Raw genomic sequence first — 17,808 nt, forward strand, 5'->3', positions numbered from 1 at the left:
TCGAAGATAAAGTTGATTACTTTATTCATGTATAATATCCAAAATTTATAAGTTTTACAATATCACACATGTATTCATATCTATATGTGCAAGATTTTGAGAAGACAACAACCTTACGAGGAAGGATAGTCCTTGCTAGTCTTGCCTCATCTATTTGTTGGCATTATCCAGCATTTCTCGACACTTTTTTACCTCCAAGGTAATGGTTTGGATAAAGTCACCAACAAAACGATCATCCGCATTATTAATGATTACTCATAATTGATACTAACAAAAGTAACCAACATGATTGTTGCTTAACCCTTCGACCTTCAAGTTTGTTCATTTTTATTGCATTATCAAAATGAGACCTTGCTGAATGAATGAAACTGCTAATTGTGATGTGTGGCTTCTAATTAAAGAAATTTAGCTATATGAGTATGCTAAACCCATTTGGTGCCAAAATGTGTGCTAAATAGGTTTTTTGGGTTTTTTTCATTTTATTTTTAAATTCTGACTGTATAGATGTGATCTATATACTTGATTTTATAGGGATAAACTCTTGAAGAGTTTGATTCCAATACATGGGTGTGTTTGTATAAAGCTTGAAAAATCAACTGTCCAAAATCTTTATAAATTTTGGAAGATCCAAACATTATTTTTTTCATCAAAAACATTTGATCCTGGTGTAAATTCTTAGTAAATCGACCATGCCCAACACATTTATAAGGCCGAACCTGCATAAAAAGCATCAAAAAAGCTGAAAAGCCCATTGAGCACGCAGTTTAGCACCAAACGGGTTTATCACGGACCCATTACTCTATAAGAGAGAGTTCGTGACAAAAGTAATGAACATGGTAAAGAGGGACAAAAAAAAGCTTAACAAAAAGAAAAGAAAGCTTGAGCTAAATTAGTCAATCCTAACACAATTTATTACACGTTTTAGCACCGTAATATCATGTTATTAACATTAATTTTTATTTTTTATGTTTTTCATAAACTTACAAAATTTATTTACCAATATTTTTTCTATTTTTTCTGAAAAAAAAGTTTAGACATGTCGCGAGAACTTCTGCCGTAAAAATCTCGATAAGGAGAACTGTGAGATGCGACTGTGGGTCCAGTTCTTAACAATTATTAAATATCGAGGGACAAAACGGACCTTTCCTACTAAAAAACAGAGAAAAAACTCCAAAAAGAGAGCAATTTCTCTTTCTTTAAATTGCGAATAAATCGTATAAGAGCGAGGAAGAGTGAAGGAGAAAAACAAAATAAGAGGAAATCTTTTAATTCCTTCTGATGGAGCATCCTTCAGGTCTCTCTCTCTCTCTCTCTTCTGAGAATTAAATGTTTAATTTTTTTTTATATTGGTCTATACGATGTCGTTCTCGTTCGATTCCTCGGCAAAACGAGCTATTTTTCGTCGCCTTTCGTGCTTTTCTTCAGTTCTTTTTTGCCCCAGCTTTTAGTTTTTATTCCTCGTTTGGTGTATCTTGGATTGTGTCGGCAGCACTTCATCGAAATTTCAAATTTTTTTTTCTGTTTTTTGGGCATCGAATCGTGCTTTTTTTATGACCTAATAACGAGGTAAAAGTTTTCAGTGAATTAGGGTTTCTTTTGCGACGGAAGTGAAGCGATCGTCTGTGTCTTGGTTGGTCGTGATTCTGTTTTTCCCTAAATCTTTTGACGATTGGGGATTATGAAGATTTTAGCTGTGAATTTATTTTATTTTCAATCTTGTGGTGAATTTAGTTCTCGTTTTTTAAGAGATTGAATTGGGTAGAGATTTTTTTGTTTTTTTTCAATCTTTTTGTGGTTTCTGTCAAGAGAATTTGTGTTTATTTACTTCTTATTTTTAACCTCTCGCTTGTTTCTATTTTGGTTGTCGAGGAATTTCTGTTGTGATGAATAATGATTGTGGGTTGTGTGTGTGTGTGGATGTGTGTTTCTATGTAGCATTGCAGCGGCAAAATTTGATTAATATTCTGTTTCGGATCGGTCCTTGAGCTAGTTACGTTCATCATCTTGTTGGTACTTCAGTGTGTGTGTGGTTCATCATTTTGTTGGTACCTGTGTGTGTGTGTGGTTCATCGTCTTATTGGTACCTGTGTGCGTGTGGGTGTGCGAGTGCGAACTATGTTGGAACTATGATGCTCGCATTGGTTCTTTTTTTTTTTTCGGATTTGGGGATTGACCTTGTTTGTGTTTTTTTTTGAAAGAAAAATAAAATTATGAATTAACTCTGAAGATGGAAAGAATCACATCGAAGATTCTATGTGAGGATGAGATGGTGATTACATTAGATGACCCTCACTTAGGGATGGCAGTGGACCGGGGGAAAACGGGGCCCTGCCCCACCTCGCCCCATTTGGACCGGGGATGGAGGACATGAAATGGGGAATGAACCGGGGATGGAGGTTAAAATCAAACCCGTGCGGGGATGGACTTATTCTTGTCCCCGTCCCGTCCCCGATACCCGATCCCCATTAAGGAAATTACTATTATATCCTTATACATATTATAAAATCCTATATATATTCCTAACCCTAATATAAAACCCTTTCTCGAATCTCTTCTCTCTCTCCTTCCCCTAACGAGCTGTGCGAGCTCCTGTTTCTCTCCTCTCCTTCATCTAATGACTGAAGGCGAAAGGCTGCAGCGGCGGAAGGACTCGGGAAATGGGGTCCCGCCCCGCCTCGCCCTGTTTGGACCGGGGATGAAGGACATGAAACGAGGAATGAAGGTTAAAATCAAAACCCGTGCGGAAATGAAAGGCAAAATTTTGAGACAGGACGGGGGTGGAGACCTTGTCCCCCGCCCCTGCCCAGGTCCATTGCCATCCCTATGCTCACTCATCTCATTGGTAAAGAGCCAACAAGATAGAGATTATAATTGTAGACTAAGTACATCTTGAGGTCCTTCTCTTATCACACCTTAAGCCTATTACTTGGAGCTCACATTTAGCATCTCAATTTCAGTCCTTTTTGGCCTGCATACTTTTTTAGCGCTCTTGAGCACTAGCTTGATAGAGGGCATGGAAGAAATGCTTATGCAACTAGTTTTGGAATCGCTAAGCATCTATGCAAATGTACGGTGAGTCCCCTTAATCGATGATTTCAAAACCATGTTGGAAGGTAATGGAGCAAGATCAAGCAAAGGATCCATGCTGCAAACCTTAGCCACTATTTGAACCTCTTGCTTCTTAAGATGACAAAAGCCTGGAGGAGAAGCATGGCCAGAATAAAAAAAGGTTGATGCACAAACGTAGAGAGAAGAGAAATTGGGCTATCGATGTCTTGGGCAGAGAGGCAAGCATCAACTTCTTTCTCCGGAACAAGGCAACCATCAATCTGAACATCAAAAGAAACATGTTGTTTCCTAGGATGGGGAAGCGTCATCAAGAGCAACAACATCCTCAATTGACCTTGTTGGTGTTAACGCATGTAATTGTCCAGATAAAATGGGATAAGCTGGTATGCATGATAGAGCATAGTAAAAGATTCCACGCTTAACCCATTTTCCTGGATAAGTGTGTGCATCCTAACAGCCCCCATAACTTGTTTTGGTCGCCAGAGATTTGACTATGTGGTGCATTAATGTTGCATCTGTCATCTTCTTTGCGTAACCATTTTGTTTTGCCATCGCCGTGGTAATATATAGCTGGAATCGAGATCTGGTTTAACTTGAAGGTCTTGAATTTAACTTGGTTTATATGTTGTAGCTGGAATCAAGATCCGGTTTAACTTGAAGGACTTGAATTTAACTTGGTTTATATGTTGAAACTCGAAGATTATTACTGCATGCATCTAAATATTATACTTGTCATGCAACTCCTGGAACCAGTTTTCATGCTAATTTGATAATATTATAGATTATACAATCTAAAAAACCCATTGATTTTTCCCAAGATCCACCTGTCATGCATGTTTTGTAACAGTCTTTATTCTCATTTTGGTAGCCTAGAATATCTTATAAATGTTTCGTAACTCTTTGTTATTACTCTGATTGTTTTTCCTTTTCTTTACCTTTATTTTTATGCCTTTTAGTATTATAACCATTTACTTACATTATGTTTTTTTTCTACTTCTGGTTTCTCAACAGAGTATATATCTCCAATCAGTTTATCTTCAAGCAGTATATCCCTCTGTTTTTTTCTTCCAACTTCTTGATTGGGAGTAGCAACTCATGTATTAGAAGTTGACATTATAGTCCAGAAGCAATGTTTGGATTCTTATCTCTTCGAAGCAGCATAGAGACCTTGGGAAATTGATATCATATTCCTTTTCTATGTGTCGTTCCTCTAGTACTGTGTTGGCACTTCCATGGACATACCCTCTCCTGAAGTAGATTGTGAAGACCAGACTGACAGGCATCCTTTGTTAATGGAGAGACCAGTAAGTCCATTAGATGATCAGCATGTCATAAATATAACACCGGGAAATACAGCTCCGTCAAGTTCTCATCATCTTATAAACAGTTTAGGTATGTCACAGGAAAGGGCACCTGAAGACAGTACACATGCCCAAAACCCTCCATCATCTGCTTTATCTTCAAGAACGAGTTCACTCATAAGAAGAGGTGATAATTATGGTCATCGACGTAGGAGTCCACTCAATTCAGGCTTGTGGATTTCGGTTGAGCTTGCAATTGCAGTTAGCCAGATAATTGCATCTATAAACGTTTTGGCACTGTCAGGACATGAGAAACCAAAGGCTCCACTATTTGCCTGGGTTGTAGGTTATGCTTCTGGTTGTCTTGCTACCCTCCCCCTCCTTTATTGGCGTTACATCACAAGCAACCGTATTCCAGAGCAGGAATCAGCTCAGCCACATGTTGGTTCTGGTGGAGACAACTCTTCTTTAGAATCAGCTTCTTACACTGCAATGTCAACCCCTCAGGCTCCTGAAGGAGAAGGTCATCGAACCAGTGAAAACTCACAGAGTGATCAAAACATAACCTCACAAAACACAAGGTACAAAGTAATATGTGTTATGTGCATTTAGCTGCATGTTTCTGTAGTAATTCTGTTGTTATGTAATCAGGCTTGTTAGGAACTGGTGGGTTTACCATGCTGTTAAAAGTGCAATCCTCAACCTCCTTGTATATATATATATATATATATATATATATATATATATATATATATATATATATATATATATATATATATATATATATATATATATATATATATATATATAAAATCTTTTTACGCATTATAACCTGAAAAGGGTATTTCTGTAATTTCCTATTTTACACATATTCCATTTGGAATATGATTGTATCTTTATTTTTTCTTTCTTTTATTTTTATTCTTTTTTGTGGTTTGTGCCACCTAGGGAGGCTCCCCAAAAGAGTCGTTGGGGAGACCCCAACGGTCACAAATGTGACCGTTGGGGGCTCCCTACGACTCCTTTGGGAGCCCCCTATGTGGCCCCTCTAGTGGTGTATAAATAGGGGTCTTCCCCTTATATTTTCCTCAAGCTTGCGAGCTCAAGCTTTTCCTATTTTTCTAATATATTGTGGCATTTCATGCCTTTGTGCATGTTCGTATTGTTTTATGCCTTTGTGCATATTAGTTCAAGTGTTCGTTGAGTGCCTTTGTGCACATCTCTTGTGGGGTTTTAGTGCTTGTATGCGTATTGTTTCATTGAAGACAATTTTACATGGTATCAAAGCTTGGTTAAAGATTGAAGATCGTGCGATTCTTTGTTTTTTGGGTGCTTCAAAAAACGTGCCTTTAGCTTCTTGAAGATCGGAGTGGGGGCTTCTCTTCCTTCAATATTTTAGAAGGGCCTTACGACAAGTAAGACTTAAAAGTCTAATTGAGGTATGTATTTTTTCTTTCATCTTTCCTCTCTAATGGGTGAAAAAGAGTCTCATTTCTCTCTTGGATTTAAACTCAATGGCTCCAACTATCATGTTTGGGCCGGAAACATGGAGGTTCACATAAAAGAGAAAGGTCTTTCGGGTTATGTGCAAGGCACAATCCCGGAACCGGAACCTAAAATCACTTTGATGGAGAAATGTGAAATTAAGATCCTTGAAGGGGAGGAAAGAACCAAAGCTCTTGAAGAATATTCTAAGAAGCATGATAAATGGAAAATGAAGAATTTCAAAATTTTATCTTGGATTTTTTCATTCGTTGAGACGAAAATCAACGCGAATACTATCAAATTCAAAAAGGTCTCTCAGGCATGGGAGTATCTTGAGAAAATGTATACCTCAAGGGACTTGTCTCATAAATATTATCTTCAAAAGAAAGCCCTAACCCTTCTTCAAGGTGAAATGACTATTAGAGAATATTTTGTCGAACTTTCTTCCATTTGGGACGAGCTTGCTATGCTCGAACCAAAATGGAGTGGAGAGGCAATTGAACTTCGTCATAAACAATTGGAAGAAGATCGTTTCTTCAATTTTTTGAATGGGCTAAGGCCCGAATTTGAGCAAATAAGATCTTATCTCTTGTCCTCTTTTACTCCTTCTCTTGAGGATGTTCTCACCAAACTAAGTGGAGAAGAGACCCGTATGGGTATAAGTAAGGAAGGGTCAAATGTGCTTGCAGTTTCATCAAATTTCGAAGAGAATGATGGGGTCAATGAGGTGTCAAAGCTCGAAAATAATGTAAGAGCTTATCGCCCCCTTCATTTTAAAAATCAAAATCAAGGAAATAATGGTGGACAGGGTGGAAAAAAAGATTATAGCAAAATTATTTGCCATTTTTGTAAAGAACCGGGGCATATCAAACCCGTATGTCCCAAGTGGAAGAAGTTGTTAGCCATGGCCACCACTTCTCAACCGCAAAAGGAGAAGATTTCTTCAAATGGATCTCTTTCTCTAGATCAAATTGTGGAGGCGCTTCAACCTCTTCTCAAAGAGCCATCTCGGGAGCCGCCGTGTCTACTTTTTTCCTAAAACTTCTTGGCTTTTGGACTCAGGTGCTTCATTTCATATGTCTTCAAATATGTTTTCTCTTTCCGAATATTCAAAAAATATCCTTCCATCTTATGTTTCTACTGCGGATGACACTTTTCTTGAAATTAAAGGCATTGAGAATTTTGAAACTCAAGATTTTTTCATTCCCAAAATTAGATTTATACCAAAATTAAATTTGAATCTTCTCTCCGTTTCTCAACTCTCGGACCATGGATGTGATATTAAATTTTTCTCTGATAAATGTTTAATACAGGATCGTCTGTTCGGGAAGTTGATTGGGGAAGACTCTAGAAAGGGAGACTTATACTATATGGACTCTCTTCAAATTCCCCAAAACTCTTTTTGTAATATTGCCAAATACAAGGATATAAATGTTTGACACAAAAGACTTGGTCATTCCAATATCACCAAGTTATCTTATTTATATTTTGCTAAAAAACTTTGTAAAAATACTTTCTTTTGTAATGACTGTATTCTTGAAAAAATGATAAGTATGCCTTTTGAGCAAAGATCTATGTTTACTTCTAAACCTTTTGAAATTATTCATTCGGATGTTTGAGGACCGGCACCTGCTGTTTCAAAGGGAGGATTTGCCTATTATGTGATATTTGTATATGACTTTTCTAGGTACTCTTGGATATATTTTCTTAGACATAAGTATGAAGTTTTTTCATATTTTAAATCATATCATGTGATGAGTAAGAATCAATTTAATAGTAATATAAAGATATTTAGAACTGATTCCGGAGGAGAGTATCTCTTTAATGAATTCAAGAAGTATCTTGAAGATAATGATATTGCTCATCAAAGGTCATGTCCTAAAACCCCCTAACAAAATGGGTTGACCGAAATAAAACATAGGCATATCATTGAAACCACTCGAACTCTTCTCATATCTTAAAATATTCTAAATTTTTTTGGGCCGAGGCGGCTCTTGCATCTGTTTATCTTATCAATCGTCTACCATCTATAAATTTGGATAAAATCTCTCCCTTCGAAATATTATATAAAAAGGAACCTGATTATAACATACTGCAGATTTTTTGTTGCAAATGCTTTGTCCTTACAGATAAGAATGATAAACTTTTACCTAAAGCTATTCCTTGTGCCTTTCATGGCTATTCCGAGACTCAAAAAGCATTTCGTTGTTATGATTCCAAAAATGATAAGCTGTGTTTCAAGAAATGTGACGTTTTTGGAAAATGAAAGTAATTGTGAAAAAAATACCTAAAATATGGACTACTCCTTTTTATTTGACCTATTATCTAGTAAGGATGATATGTCTAGTGATGATGAAATAACATCAAACCACGATAGTGACAATGAAGTAGCCATTAATGACTTCAACTCACCTAGTGGTCATGAAGATAGGGCATCAAATGATTCTATAACCTACTCACGTAGAGGTAAAAGTACTTTTAGGAGTGCAACTGAGCAATATAGTGATTCTATTCTCACATGTGATCCTAGTCGATCTGAAAGAAATAGGAAGCCTCCAACAAGATTTGTTTTTTTTTCACCTAAGTATAGAGCTTGTCTTAGTGCCATTCATTCTTACTTTGAACCAAGAAATTTTGAGGAAGCTAAAAAATGCGTAGAATGACAAGAAGCTATGAAAAATGAACTCAAAGCTCTTAGAAAAGCTAACACATGGGAATTTCAAACTCTACCATTTGAAAAGAAAACTATAGGTTGTCGTTGGGTCTTTAAAGTTAAGACTAAGAGCGATGGATCTCTTGAGAGATATAAAGCTCGCTTAGTCGCAAAAGACTATGGTCAAGAATATGAAATTGACTATGAAGAGACATTTGCACCTGTAGCACGGATGGTTACAATCAGATGTCTTATCACTATTGCGTCTATTAAAAAATAGAATATTTTTCAAATAGATGTTAAAAATGCTTTTTTAAATCGTGACCTTAATGAAAAAGTTTATATGGATGCTCCACCAGGTATGAAAATTCTTAAAGATAAAATTCTTCGCCTTCGGAAAGCTCTTTATGGATTAAAACAAGCTCCCAAAGCCTGGTATGACATATTTAACAATGTAATATTAGAAATTATTTTTTCTTCATGTTATACAGATACTGCATTATTTACCAGAAAATTCGATGTCATATTATTATTATATGTTGATGATATGTTAATAACATGTGATGATGTTAAAGGAGTTAAGAACATTAAATCCGTCTTGACATCGAAATTTGAAATGTCAGACTTAGGTTTTCTGACATATTTCTTGGGAATTGAGGTTGCTTACTCTCAACGTGGTTATTTTTTATCTCAAACTAAACTTGCTTGTGAGATTATTGACAAATCAGGAATTTCAGATGACAGAATTCTTCTGGCAGATCCTACTCCTTACAGGCAACAGGTAGGCTCACTAATGTATCTTAGCATCACCAGGCCTGATATATCAATGCGATCCACATTGCCAGTTAGTTCCAACATGCTCTTACATCGGTTCACATAAGTGCAGTTCTTCGCATCATCAGATACTTAAAGGGAACTGCAAATAAAAGAGTATTTTTGTCCTCATCCTCAGAATTAAATTTAATTGCTTATACTGACTCTGATTGGAGAGGTGACCCCAATAATCGTCACTCCACCACTAGTTTCTGTGTTTTCTTAGGAGAATCGTTGGTCTCTTAGAGGTGCAAGAAGCAACAAAAGGCCTCTTTGTCCTCCACCGAACCCGAATATCGAGCCATGACATCCACAACTATGAAAATTGTATGGATTCGGCGTCTTCCAGAAGACATGGGGGTCTATATTAAAGAACCAACAAAGTTATGCTGCGACAACAAAAGTACAATATACATTGCCAAGAATCGTACTTTTCATGAATACACGAAACATATAGAGATGGATTGTCACTATGTCAGGGAAGAATACTTGAAGAAGGTCATTGATCTCCCGTATGTGACGTCCGAGTATCAACTGACTGATTTCTTCACTAAGGCTCTTTGTTCGCCAAGATTTAATTTTCTTCTTGGTAAACTTGCAGTTATCACACCGTAAGTTTGAGGGGGGTGTTAAAAATGTAATCCTCAATCTCGTTGCATGTACATATATATATATATATATATATATATATATATATATATATATATATATATATGGAGATACATATACATATATACTATGTATATATGTATACATATCTCTCTCTCTCTTTATATATATATATACGCATTATAACCCAAAAAGGGTATTTTAGTAATTTTCTATTTTACGCATATTCCATTTGGAATATGATTGTATTTTTATTTTTTCTTTCTTTTCTTTTTATTCTTTTTGTGGTTTGTGCCACCTAGGGAGGCTCCCCAAAAGAGTCGTTGGGGAGCCCCCAACGGTGACCGTTGGGGGCTCCCTACGACTCCTTTGGGAGCCCCCTATGTGGCCCCTCTAGTGGTGTATAAATAGGGGTCTTACCCTTGTATTTTCCTCAAGCTTGTGAGCTCAAGCTTTTCCTATTTTTCTAATATATTGTAGCATTTTATGCCTTTGTGCATGTACGTATTGTTTTATGCCTTTGTGCATATTAGTTCTTTGTGCAAATTAGTTCAAGTGTTCGTTGAGTGCCTTTGTGCACATCTCTTGTGAGGTTTTAGTGCTTGTATGCGTATTGTCCCGTTGAAGACAATTTTACAGCTAATACCTGTCTTCTTTTTCCTCCTTTTTCCTTCAAAGTTTCCCCATAGACTAAACCAATCAACAGTCCTGATCTCTGTTCATTTCTCGCTTTTTGATTATTTGTGCTGGAAATTTTCTTGTGAAAATATTTCACCTGTGTGAAGTTTGTCCTTCAGAATTAGTAACCCCTTGATCTATTGATAATCAATGCTTGCACAACTTTTGATGTTAAACCTCAATTCATATGGAGAAATTTATCCTTGTGTGGTGGCAAAATGTACATATCAAACTATATACACTCAATTCTTACCTAGATACTTATCCAACCAGATCTTAATTTTTTAAAATTTTTGTTGGTTTTAGTTGCCAAGTGACATCTCTAATTATATTATGTAGCCTTTGCCAACATTAACTGCCAAGCTCCCTACTCTGCATAATTGAGAACAAAGAGGTCATTTGCTTGTTGTAGGTTGGATGTGAAATCATAATGGAATGAAATTCCTTTCAAATATCACATAGAAAGCAATTTTAGATTTTGAGCAATATTGGCATGTCTTTTGGTTTCCTGTCTTCAGTATCACATATGCCAAGAATTTGTTTACCTTGAATGCCATGTAGATTGCTTCAATGTCGACTCTGTTTGGGACAAGGGAAATTCAACCACATGGAAACTCAACCGTCTCCTTACCCTTGAAAAGGGTGACAATAACATTTAGTGTTGTAATTACTTAAGTTTCGCTGTTATCACTGCTTTTATTTTGCTGTAATTGGTGGCAACTTCTTGTCACCCATAATGTTTATTGAATACAATCTTTATTTCCTCTCCAAAGAAAAGAAAAGAAAAAAAAGAAAAGGGTGAAGTTTGGTAAACAACCATATCTGTCATGTGAGGTTTGTTGAAGATTATACCACTTGTCCACTTACATGGTCTTCTTCCTCAAACAGGGTTTCCTTTTCCTTTGTTATGGGCTTTATTGATGTCTTATAAAACATGGACTACTTGGATCATGAGCTCACTGTTCCCTCAACACCTTGTACCCCTCTCTCTCTCTCTCTCTCTCTACAAGGGCAGCCGTCCTGTGGCAGTATATAAACTGCCCATTGGACATGCCCTCGGTGGGGACAATGAGCTCATTCTGCTGCTTGTACCAAAAGGTTGGGCGGGGTGTTATGCAGGCGAGCAGCCATGGTTGGAAAACTCGGTGAGTCAACTTGTGACTCTGCCGACTTGACACATATCGGCACCAAACCGAGTTAAAAAACTAGCTTAACTCAGTTTAGACCAAACTCGGCTGAATCAACAAGTTTTAACATTGACTCGGCTGAGTCAACCAAAAGTCAGCTGAATCAACGAGTTTTAACATTGACTCTGCTGAGTCAGCCGAGTCATAGTTAAAACTCAATAAAAAGCAAAAAAAATCAAATAAGAAAACAAAGAAACATCTGCTTTTAAATGGGGGTAAAAAGGTAAATTGAAGGTATAACCTTAAATGCTACATTTAAAGCCCTTACCAAAAGTAGGACTTGTGGATTTAGGTGAGTGGAAGGCCTATTTATAGTACATGTTAGATGGGCTTTCCACTATTTTCCATTGATATGGGGCTATTTTTCTGTATATACACAGTACGACACATGACAAGAGTACTATCACCAAGGGACCATTCACTAGGCAAGGTTGCTAAGTTTTTATAGTATATTAAGAATAATATAACAACAAAAAGTTCTTTTAACTAGGAAAAAACCCATCAACCCAAAAATATTATAAGATATTGAGGTGATTAAATATATTTTTTATATTGAAGGAGATAATCAAATATTTTGCTTATATTTAAGAAAAAGAAAAATATCTACAAATCTTATGAGATACTAAAATATATAAATATATTTTTTATATATATCTATAAGTGTTTTAAATATAGAATAGATATAATATATATATTTATATTTATATGTGTATTTATATATTATTGTATATATTATATATATTTATATATTATTTTATATATGTGGAAAATTCATATTTCAAATGAATATATTCTTTGAAAAAAGTTTTTGTATATACAAAATATATGTTTATTATTAATTTTTGGTAAATTAAACAAAAAATCTTGGCTCACCCGAGTCACCAATGACTCGCTCGAGTTACCATTGACTCGCCCTAGTTACCGAATCAGGTTTGGCTGATCCAGTACCGAGTTCCGAGAATGCCAACCATGTGAGCAGCACCCTTCTCCGAAGGTCGTGCGTGATCTTTGTCACCGTCCCGTTAAAGCACCCCTTCCTCTTCCCAAAGTCCAATGATAGGAACAACATCAGACCCTTTTGGTGGTGCATGTGCAACTGGAACACTAAACTTGCACCCTTTATCTGCTCCTTGAACACACGACCAATCTCTGTGTGTGTGTGCGCAATTGAGAAGGGTGAGGGCAGAAATAAAGGCAAGAGATGAGGAGAGGTTTTATACCAGTTTAGGGTTCCAAATTTGCCTTTAGTTTATGCGAGAAAAGCCAGGTAAAAGTAGGTGCTCAAATAGGTCAAATATAGGCTGGATCAGAGTTGCCAGTCGAGGAAGCGAAAGCGGGAAGCAATACGGGAAGCGAAAGCGGGGCACTTCTAAAATTTTAGGAAGCGGGAAGCGCGAGACGACTTATAAGCGAACCAGAAGTGACCTAGGAAGCGAAGAGGAAGGCAACCTAGGATTTGAGTGGGAAGCGAATTATATATTTTTATTTTATCAAAAAATAAGATTTATGTCATCATTGACAAAATAAAACATGTATCTAAGACAATAAATAATATAAGTTGCAATTATCTAACAAATGCATCATATTGTAACTTTCAAGCATTTAAAAAATAATACATCAAAAGAAGATCATAATTGACATTCCTGTTGCAACCATTTAACAAATGCATGCAAGCACTAAATAATGCATTAAGAAAACTAATAAATTTGATTAAAAAGCATACCTTTTTCAACGAAAGAATCAAATGACTTGATTGTTGTAAATTTTGTGATCTCTGCAACATAGAAAATGAGAAATCAATAAACTCAAAGATTACATAGAGATATGGTTAAATTTTTAAGCTATAAAGTTCTACACTGTAAATTATAAGCTATAAAGTTCGAAACTGGAAAGTGTAAACTTAAAATTAACATAATTCACTACTTAACTTCATCATGCAAGCTTCAAAATAAAAAGTACATATCAAACCAAAAAAATATTATAAGGCCATGACAAAAAAAGTAACATAAAAGTTTCTAAGTTGGACTACTCCAACTATATCATCAAAAGAATAATTAAGAATTCAAGAGTTCATTTCATTGTCAATAATCAATAATCTATCATTTTTCTCTTTCCCTTCAGGTCAGCAATAGATCGATAACTTTCTTCATCATCACGTCCTCCTTGTCATCCACGTGTTAGAAAGTGACTTGAAATACATTGGGTTCAATAATGAACCCATGTCTATGCACGTGAAGTGCAAATATACCCATTAAAGGGAAACAACATAAGCACATAATGTGCTAACACATAAAACCCATAAAAAGGGAAAAATATGACATAAAGTCATAAGTTGCATATCATTGAAGAATAATGGAGAAGGGGTAAAAACCCCATTACAATGGAGCATAAGCTCCCTCAAGGAGTCAGAAATACAAAGGGGAGAGCCCCTATTTATAACAACAAAAAGGAGCCTTGGAGGGGCTCCACTCATAGACGTTGGAGTGGGCCCCCCAAGGTACCTTTTGGTACTTGAGAAAAAAGAAATAAAAAATAAAATAAAAATAAAAATAAAATAAATTACAATCACATTCATAAAGTGAATGTGCGTAAAACAGAGGAAAAGACTAAAATACCCCTACGGCTAAACAAAAGGAAAATATATATTTTATATATATAAATAGGAGGATACATATACATATATACCATATATGTATATGTATCGTCTTTTATATATATAAAATATGTCTAATTACAACAATTGATGGGTACATTTTAACACCCCCCCTCAAGCTTTGCAGGGAAACAAAAAGATTGAAAAAAGGGCAAAACTCCACGAGGCTTCGGCGACTCCAAGAGGCTTCGGCAAGGATGCAATGAAACTTGAAATAGCCTTCCTCCAATTGTCTTCAAATGATGAACCCATTTCCCGAACCATCCAGGGTACTTCCCTTTGTCCTATCTCCAAGATCCTGAGAAAAGAAAACAACAAAGAACAAGTAAACAATATCTTTGCACTTTACTCAAAAAGGAACATTCCTAACAAGGTGCAAAATTTATGCATAATATGATAGTTACTTTAGTATGAAACGAAAAATTTAGAAAACCAAAGTTTCTAAATCATACATTATGTTAAAACAAAATGAGCGGAAGCAAATTATGCAAGAATGCATAATGCATTCATAAGGTCCACCATTGGACAAATATAACCCCATAATGGGGAATAACAAAATGATCCACTAAGGGATACCACAAGAAGCCTACGAAGAGGCATAACATACATATCTTTATTGAATGAGAGCCCAAAAAAGGCCATAAAGAGCATATGCATATACGAATCATTATATGAATTGATACTCAAAGAACTAAAACATGCTTCAAACATGTAGTGAAGTTCCAAATAAGAGAAACGAAGTCTCCAAGCATACTTTAGGCAAAATAAGCCCAAGAGTTCACAAGGTTTTTTAAAAACATTTATGAAAGTCACACTTAATTGAAAAGAGAAAAAAAAACATTTTACATATAAGGGTGGCAAAAACCATAAGCACTTAATATATAGATTAAATGTTAAGAAATCAACTTGATATGCATATCAAAAAGATGATTTACTTGAAAAACACAAGTCATGAATGGAATTTTGCAAATTTCAATAATAGTTTATTCATTACAAACAACTTCCTCATTAGTCCTCCAAAACCCATAAATCGAGTGTATAAGCTACTAGATCAAGAATATAAAGCCATTAAAGGCAAAAGACACACACAAAGGTGTGTAAACGAACCTCTTGTCTACATATAATAATACTTGAAATAAGTGCATCTACGACAAGAGCAAGAGAATACATGCCAACATGGACTAAAAAGTATCTCTTGTCTACGTAAAAATACACTTAAAACCAAGTATGTTCAGCTACTAGAACAAGAGTAATAAGCCAACCATGGGCTAAAACATAATACATCTCTTGTCTATATAAGATGGCACTTGAAATGAGTGAAATAAGCCAACCATGGGCATACATCTAAGCGACTAGAACAAGAACACAAACGCCAACATGGACTAAGATCACACACGATGGTGTGAATCAACGTGTCTTGTCTACATATAAGATCACTCAAGACAAGTGTGTTCAGCTACTAGACCAAGAGAGCAAAAGCCAACAAAGGGCTAAAAACACACGAAGGTGTAATAAAATTCTTGTCTACATATGATGACACTTAGATAATGGGCATAAAAGGAAAGGACTTTTGAGGCAATAAAGCTTGTAATGACAACATATAAATAAAACCTCGAATGAAACAATATTCCTTTTAAAAAAGAATACTCATAACAATAACATTTTGGAATAAATGCATGTAAAAAGTATCTTCAACAAGATACTACAATCGATAAAATAATATTCTTGAGAACAAATGTGTGAACATACACACACCAAGAACACTTGTGAAAAAACACAAGAACACATGTGCACAACAAGCACAACATACGGAATCACAAATGTGCAAGTGCACTCATAAGATTCTTAAACAAATAAAAGGTTGGGCTATAATCCCAAAACACCTTGATTTTAAATATACCTTAAAACATTTAAGGTTTCAAACACCATATGTCCATCACATTTACATAGAGGCATCCATAATATCAATGGCCACAAGAGAAAAAATGAGTGACACACTCATAATTAGAGATCAAATAACAAATCATTTTAGAGTCCCAAGGTGCCCATAACTCACCTCAACAACCATCTATAATATGGAAGGTGGACAATCTAAAATGATACAACACGAGATGCCCATAACTCACCTCGACAAACATCTCTAATATAACAATAATAAGGCCAAATAAATGATGCATTAAATAACATGTGATGGACAAATATAAGTGCCACAAAAGGGCAGTAACCACATAAGGAATCATTTTCCAAATAAAAGTTTTTACCAAGAGGACCGATTAACAAATTGAATCAAAGGTCCAATATAATCCATCAAAACAATTTTGCATAAACACGAATTATGCTTAATCTTCAAAAGAAGTCTTGTACCAAAAAAGACTTATTAAGCAACAAACACAACAACATAAAGAATTCATCAAGACAATCAAGCTTTTAATCAAAGAAATCATAAGAACCGTAATGGTTCACAAAGAAGGCTTTAACACAATACTCAAGGAAAGAATATTCAAAAAACACTTGAAAATTTATAGATTTGGGATTAAATCCCATACAACAATTTTAAAATATTCTTTGATTGTGATGAGATATGCGGACACATACAAAGTGCTATAAGCACTTACAATGATTTAAAAAGAACTCAATATCTAAATTCATTATACTTTTCACAAAAGAAATGTGCATAAAGGCTCCATAATGCAAAAAATGTCTACGAAGAGACAATTCACATGTAAGCACACAAGGCTTTATAAAAGATGTGCACGAAGGCACTCATACAATACTTGAACAAATACACACCAAGGTGTAAACAAACATGCACTAAGGCATGTATATCATAAAAAAGAGGGAATGCATACAAGCGCAAAATATTTGAGAAGCAAATGTGCACAAAATACAAAAATACACAAAAGTGAGCAAGTATGCACTTTATAAAAAGAGCAATGCTTGAAATTCTCAAATTTTAATCATGTAATTACATGCTTGATAAGTGCAATTGAGGACAAAGAAAACCATATTATGGCCAATGTAGGCATCTTTAAAGATATTATTAAGAGGTTTCGAAACCTTATGAAAAATACAAACCAACAAGTTTATAAGGATGAAAAATGAAATCATTTATACCAAAAAGGATGTAATAGATGAACTATGCACTCTATGTGGGAAATTCCTTTTAAAACAATCTTTCCTAATGGTTTATCATAGATAATTTTTCAAAAAAGAAACATTGAAAAACTTTTTAGGAGTTCTTATAAGTCATCATTAACAAGAACTACTTTAGGATTCAACAAAGATTTTAGATGTGAGAGATTCTCATATAATGATTATATCAAATTTTTCAAAAATGCACTAAAATCCATAATCAAGAGG

The 17,808-nt window shown here is 35.3% G+C and overlaps 1 protein-coding gene across 2 annotated transcripts in view; it reads left to right on the forward strand.

Annotated features, from left to right (window-relative positions):
- Positions 1-1,224: 1,224 nt before the first annotated feature.
- The window catches only part of LOC149828466 (E3 ubiquitin-protein ligase At4g11680-like), a 28,879-nt gene continuing 12,295 nt past the window's right edge, over positions 1,225-17,808 (forward strand). For both annotated transcript variants that reach the window (XM_090017602.1, XM_090017601.1), the window contains exons 1-2: positions 1,225-1,294; positions 4,081-4,951. In XM_090017602.1, the coding sequence (XP_089873728.1) occupies positions 4,302-4,951 (650 nt within the window). In that variant the 5' untranslated portion in view covers positions 1,225-1,294; positions 4,081-4,301. The remainder of the gene's footprint in view (positions 1,295-4,080; positions 4,952-17,808) is intronic.

The sequence above is a fragment of the Nuphar pumila genome, chromosome 9 (genome assembly GCF_984573655.1).
Source record: "Nuphar pumila chromosome 9, dmNupPumi1.hap1.1, whole genome shotgun sequence".
In the NCBI taxonomy this organism is placed as follows: domain Eukaryota; kingdom Viridiplantae; phylum Streptophyta; class Magnoliopsida; order Nymphaeales; family Nymphaeaceae; genus Nuphar; species Nuphar pumila.